Below are 7153 nucleotides of genomic sequence, written 5' to 3' on the forward strand. Positions count from 1 at the left end.
TTAAACTCCCGTTGGGGTAATAAGTTTCTATATGTTGACGAGGTTTCTATGACTACGAACTCGTAGTCAAAAGACATACGAGTGCTGTTATTCGACGATTTGCTGAAACAGATTTGTTCTCTTCTGCCATTAGTCCTATAGAAAGCGCTCTTTATGACTTTAATGGTAATGCTCATTATTCCGACTGGTGAATGAGCTATCAATTTGAATACGAGAGTTATTAATCTATATTAGTCTATAAATGCTTTTTGGTGATCATTTTGATAATAATAATAATGAGACGATTGTGGAGTTGGTGGTGATACGATGAAGATGCTAATACACGCACAAAAATATATTTGAAAAACAAAATACCATCATCTTCAAATACTATTATTACTATACTTCTCTGACAAATGTTTTTCTTTTCTTCGCCCCCTTTTCTTGCTTTCCTCATTTTCTTCTTCTTTTTTTCTTAGTCAGTAGGGACAATCATCCCCGTCTGTCGCCCCTCTCCCAACGTATAGTGCCAAGCAATCTTGTGACAGGTAGCATGTATTTTGTTAATAACACTCTGAATTCAGTCAAATTACCCACAAAATTCAGCCCAATCCCCCCTACCTCATTCAAACCAGTCCATTTTATGACCTATTATGACCAATTGGTCTAAGTCAAATAGTGGCGTCATTTGCGTGGTTGTTCAGTAGACCGAACCAGATAGTAGTCCTCCACGGTTTTGAAGTGTGAGGTCCTTGTAACAGCGGGCCAAACAACATAACAACTTGCTCCGCTCAATCCGTTCGACCACGCTTCAGCAACTACTACACTTATTCGCTCATCTTCATATTGCATATCTTCACAACTGATGGGGACTTTTCTTTGGAATAGCCTACTCGCCAATGGATCTTTATGATTTTATTCATTTTATTAACTGCGTCAGCCAGTCTCCAGGACAAGCAATGCTGGATTTTCAGAAGTATATTGGTGTCATCGCAGTTCTGAATAAAAAAAAACATATTACGAACAAATTTTCAGAAGGAAATAATAGGAATATATTTTTGTAACCAGCAAATATTACCTCTATCGAAGCTGACGATCTTTGTTTGCCGTTTTCACCACTTTACACTTTTATCCATTTCGGAATAGTTTATTTGATATAAGAAGTTTTCGTTAAAATGATATTAAGACCGGAAGATGAAAATACCACGGGCCAACAGAGAAGGGTATCATTCACTGGAGTCGGAGCTTCTCGGACGAGTCTGTGCGCTTCGCCCGATGACGAAAAGGATGCTTATTGTAACGAACGTTTGAGTCAAAGCAATGGTAATGATAAAAATCCAAGTTCAGTTCCAAGTTCATGCGATGTTAATGACGATGTAAAGAGCGAGGATGGTCATGATGGTACGGTCAATGATGAGGACGACCAATCAGGACATGATTACCGTGAAGATGACGAGATGTTGGTAAGCAGAAACCATTTCCGCAACGAAGGTGTTGGCGCGAATGGAAGAGATGACAAGGAGGTCGAACGCAATAATGGCGTCGAAAATGAGCAAGAGGACCACCAGTTTTCTGCCAACGAAGTAGACGATGATGAGAGTTCGAAGACATCAGCCTCTCGGGATGAAAACGGAGTTGACACTGACAACAGCCTAAAGGGCGAGGAATCGTTAGGAGACCAACATGTTCCAGCACACAGGGACGAGCGTGAAGTCGAGGGCGTTGATGACGTCGAAAAAGAGCAAGAGGATCCTCAGTTTTCTGCCAACGATGTAGACGACGATGAGAGTTCGAAGACATCAGTCTCTCGGGATGAAAACGGCATGCACGGGGACAACAGCCAAGTGTGCGAGGAAGTGTTAGGAGACCAACATGTTCCAGCACACGGGGACGAGCGTGAATCTGTGGATGATGACCAGCGCCATCCGACATCATCACATTCATTAGAAATAAAAGGCTCGATGTCGATGGACTCCCTGCAGTCATCATCTCATCATGGTCAGAACTTTGACGCAAAACCATATCAAGGCGACTCGACGCCAAGTCTTCAAAGGTCGGCGAAACGTCAGAGTGAAACGAGCCGTAAATGTTCAGATGCGAGTACAAGTGCCACCAGAAGTCGACGATCGTCATCCTCATCGTCGTCTGGGTCGTCATCGGGGTCTAGTACCGAGTAAGTGGATCCTTTATTCATCTACCCGCAAGAGGATTGTAATCTATAAACAAATAATAGCATGTCCCACTAAATGAGGAAATACAATTGAAGTATATATAGACTAATGGGAATCAAATGAAGGGGTTCATATTAATCAAAAGTTAGAGAATCGACGACGTTAGAACAACAAATTTTAAAATAATCTAAATGATTTAATATTCAAACGTAAAAGTTTAACAACAATATCATAAAATGTATTGAGTAAATATTTACATTCGCCATTTGTTAAAACTACTGAATTCTTGACTTTTACAATGGTCTATTTTTATATGCAGAGGGAGAAAAAAAATCTAGCTTATATAAAGCAAACCCATATTCGCTGGTCAAAAAAATGTTTTAAAAAAATGGAAAATACACTGTTAGAAAATTTATCCTTAGAATAAAAGAAGTTCCTGCAGTCTCAAGAACACCTGTAATCTTACCAGATTGCGTAATCTTACAGGAAATTGGTATTTTGTGTATGGAACCTTACAAATTTCCTTTAATGAAACACACTTTTCCCCTTTTTAAACAGAACTGTTCTGTTAAATTTCCAAAAAAAATATCCTGTTTTATGAATTTACAGAATGATTCGGTCATTGCTTTTTGCAAAATCTTCTTTTTTTCTGTAAAATTAGGGTTTTTTTTAACAGTGTAGGCCTACGTGGTACATTATTGGGTCACATGTTAAAAACGACAAAAACAGGGACAATATATACTTTATTACAGAAAAGAGGCATAAAACAAAGAATTTGTATGTTTCTAGAGCATAATCACTCGAATCTAGGCACTGGGTATTAGTCTTGACTTCTGTACGATCTTAAGTATTGCTTATAATTAAAGGTTATATTTTCTATTCAATTTGCACTTGACTTTCGACATTCGACAAATCAAAATTTGTGTTTAGGGATGATTTCTCAAGAGTGCCCGGGGTTATGTCAGATGTATATCATGCTTGCTTAAACCAGATGCTAATTATCGATCACGCATTGGTCGATTGGATAAACTGACCATGAAACCCTTCATGCAAAGTTTATGAATCCAAAACACGTATTCACTTCAATTATTCAGATCTTTTGAATTCAGATCGATTATTTTTGAGGACCATAAAGGGGATCAATGCGAAGTGTCTTGTGGCCTCTCCAGCTAATCGCAGTACGGGGACTATTTTTGTTTCAAGGACATTAATTTTGCTATCAAATTATGAGCATTTCCAAATTGTGCAAACTGAACCAATTTGGCCACCATTATACCGGCCCGTCTATATTTCATGCTGAAAAGAGAACGAAGTAATAGAAAAGAAAGCGTGGTGGATTGGCTGTTCTGACTCTCGATATTTGTAATCAGAGAGATGTGCGTTCGAATTCCACCGTGGTCTAGCATTCTTGGCAGGGCACCATTCCACATTTTGCCACTTTCCACCCCGGTGTTAAATGGGAAACCCCATAGGATACGAAAAAGTAAGATAAAGTCGGATGTGCATGTGTCTCGGCTTGCAATGTTTTAATTTTTTGGTTGTTCGCGTTATAAAAAAAACTTTGCAGATGCATTTACTAATAGAAAGAATAATGTGACAAGTGTTGTTGAAAAAAGTTCAAACAATTAAAGTGATTTATAAAAATTTGTAAACAAGTTTGTGAAGGGCTTACAAAGTATTAATTCTTATTTTTATTACTTGTGAATAAAGGATATCCAAATGTTCCATTTCGTCCAATCTTTCACTTTGCTTATGCACATTGGGTTTGAAACAACCTTAGAGTAAGCACTGGGTTGTAGGACCAGTGATATGACTAAAGACCTTTTTTTAGGTGATAACGAAAGAGAAATATATTTGCCAATAAATGAAGACACATGTTTAAAAAAATAAACTACTGAGTTCGACCGTTGGAAATGCAATATGTACCTCATCTAATTCCGATATCTGTTAATAAATAATCAAGTAGTATTTGCAGATGATTTGATCGAAAATACTAATATCATTATAATCTTTAATCGAATTCATTTACATTCTTTGTTCTATAATTCTCCGCAGATCATCATCGGGGAGTGATTCGGATTCAAGTTCTACCGATTCAGACTCTGAGTCGTCTTGCTCCTCTTCCTGTTCGTCATCGTCGTCGTCGTCGTCGTCATCGAGTAACTCCGATAGCAGTTCGTCTGACTGTTCGTCATCATCGTCCGGAAGCGATTCGGCCTCATCGTGTACCGATGATATGGAAAGGCAGAATTACAATACTCGAGCTGGAAAACGATATCGTGTTTCCTCGAAAAAGTCCAGACGGGTATCGAGGTCGCATTCTGGTCGGTTGAGTTCGGATTCCGGTACGTCCAGTTCGGATTCCAGTGGGTCGAGTCCTGATTCCGGTCGGTCAAGTTTGTCGTTCGCGTCTGAAATTCAACAACTTGAACGCAGGAATAAGAAAAAGAAGAGCAGGGAGCCGGACGGGCTGTGTGCCCAAACTTCAACGAAGTCACATGAAAGAATGAAACAATATGAACATTCCCAGAGAATAGTTCATCAAGAAACGTGTTCCCCTGTTTGCGTCATATCTTAAATTGAAACACTGAATAAAAGACGCACCCATGGTCGGAAATCTCAGGGGGTCCCCCATTATCGAAATAGTAGGGGGACACAATATCGAATGTCCCCCTACTATTTGTGGTCTTTCATGATGGTAAGAAATACATCATTCAAAATCGAAATAAAGCATGTATTTTAGGACGAGATGACCTTACTTTGGGGTTGATAACCTTTTTTTGGGGCTTGTCAAATTCATTTTCATCGAAATGAACTCAAATTTTTGGTGATAACCTTTTTATTTTTTTTTTTGTTTTGCTTGTCAAATTTTCCAGCCCCTTGTCCCCCTACCGTTTTCGGGAGAGATTTCCGCCCCTGGACACAACCATAGCTACCAACGATGGGAAGCTTTTTGCAATTCACTTACAGTATATTCTCATTGAAATCCTGGGTTTTGATTGGTTGTGAAGCAATGTTGCTATGGTTACTGACTAAATGTCATTGAATGGCAACGGTAAATTGCCATTTCGTTTAATTCCAACTTGTCCACTCACCACATGGTCTACTCTCATTTAGTCTAATGCCATACCGTCCGGTAACATGTCTAACAATCATTTTGGTCCAATCATCAGTTCGTCTAATCACCATTTTGTCTATGACCATTTCGTCTCATAAATATCCATTTCATTTTCATTCATTTTGCACAATTAACACTTAATTGGACCAAGTGGTATGGACTAAATGGCCATTGGACCAACTGGTTATTTAGAAGAAATGGTGAGTGGACGAATTTGCAGTTAGACCATGTGGATAGTGGACGAACTGAGGGTAGATCAAATAACAGTAGACGAGTTGGCAATTGGACGAATTGGCATTAGACGAACTGGAAATAGGATTCGAGTACCTAGAAAACGTATTGTCAAGTGCCATGGCAAAGAGCAAAAAAGAAGACTTTGTCGAAAATTTGTGAATTATAGCAGCAGTATAGTTATAGACTCTGGACAAAAGATATATTTACAGTTTTCCATCACTGGAAGTATGACGGCACTGCTTCTCTGGCACCGGGGGGGGGGCTGGGGGGCTTCAGCCCCCCCCCCCCACTTTTTTCCAAAACCGTGTACAAAAACGTAAAAATGACCATATAATTGTGATTTTTAGCATGGTCAGCCCCCCACTTTTGGCTCAGCCCTTCCACTTTGAAAACCGTTCCGCGGTCCCTGTCTGGGGCCTTTTGCATAAAACTTTTGTCATTAAAACTTCCGGCAAACTTTTTGCTAGTTTTTTAATGGCATAATTTTGTTTGCCAGAGTTTCGTTTGTTTGCCCGCAGAGTTTTTATGGCTAAAGTTTTATGCAACGGGCCAATGTTTTTTTACCAATTCTCTACAAAGACCCCCAAACCGTCCTTTGTCATTTGAGGGGTATTTTCAATACATTTACTGGTTCTCAAGTTGAATCTGTGATCTGCGTCGCGGTGCGAAAACGCCGTATTTTGTTTACAATTATGATAGATCAGAGGTATCGTACTCAACCTCAGCAAATGGTATCCCCTATGGAGGACCTCGTCTCATGGCCCTATTTGCCTTAAAGGCCAAGTCCACCTCAGAAAAGTGTTGATTTGAATCAATAGAGAAAAATCAGATAAGCACAATGCTGAAAATTTCATCAAAATCGGATGTAAAATAAGAAAGTTATGGCATTTCAAAGTTTCGCTTATTTTTAACAAAATAGTTATATGAACAAGCCAGTTACATCAAAATGAGAGAGTGATGTCACTCACTCTTTCTTTTGTTTTTTATTGTTTGAATTATACAATAATTCATTTTTTACGAATTTCACGATTAGGACCTCCTTCCCTGAACCACAAAATGTTAAAATGGTGGAATTCCACGTGTTCAGGGAGGAATGAAACTTCATTTCACATGACAATGACGAGAAAATCAAAATATTTCATATTTCATATAATAAATACAAAGGAAATAGTGAGTGGGTGATGTCATTATACTGACAGTGATGTGCATGTAACTGTTTTGTGAAAGCGAAACTTTAAATTGTCATAACTTTATTTTACATCCGATTTGGATGAATTTTTCAGTGTTGTGCTTGTTGAATCTTTCTCTTTTTATTCAAATCAAGTTTTCGTTGGGATGGACTTGTCCTTTAAGCGATTTACGATCCTTGAAACTTTGTCATAGATGTAGTTTGATTCACTGCAATTGGAATACAGTCTATCTAGCACTGTACAAAGTATTTCAGTATAAATAATAATAATAATTATACTTGCTTATATAGCGCTCAATATTTAATTTGTCAGGGGTGGGCCTTTCATGAAAGGAATTGTCAGACGTTTCATCCGACAAGTCCCATTTCATCCGACAAGTTCCATTTTATCCGACAGTTACCATAGGAACAGTGCCTCTCAGCCAATCAAAATCATGGGAAAATGTTAGATCTGACAACTCG

General features: G+C 38.7%; 1 protein-coding gene across 1 annotated transcript; it reads left to right on the forward strand.

The window, feature by feature from the left end:
• Positions 1-388: 388 nt before the first annotated feature.
• Positions 389-4773, forward strand: LOC121428079 (dentin sialophosphoprotein-like). Its single transcript, XM_041624655.1, has 2 exons — positions 389-2152; positions 4206-4773. The coding sequence occupies exons 1-2, from the start codon at positions 1155-1157 to the stop codon at positions 4726-4728; spliced, it is 1521 nt and encodes a 506-aa protein (XP_041480589.1). The 5' UTR covers positions 389-1154; the 3' UTR covers positions 4729-4773.
• The last annotated feature ends 2380 nt before the right edge of the window (positions 4774-7153 follow it).

This window comes from Lytechinus variegatus, chromosome 14, assembly GCF_018143015.1.
Source record: "Lytechinus variegatus isolate NC3 chromosome 14, Lvar_3.0, whole genome shotgun sequence".
NCBI classification, from domain to species: Eukaryota; Metazoa; Echinodermata; class Echinoidea; order Temnopleuroida; family Toxopneustidae; genus Lytechinus; species Lytechinus variegatus.

Coding starts and splice junctions, on each gene's coding strand:
- LOC121428079 (XM_041624655.1), top strand. CDS start 1,155: ATGATATTAAGACCGGAAGATGAAAATACCACGGGCCAACAGAGAAGG. Junction 2,153..4,205: donor TCATCGGGGTCTAGTACCGA/GTAAGTGGATCC, acceptor AATTCTCCGCAG/ATCATCATCGGGGAGTGATT.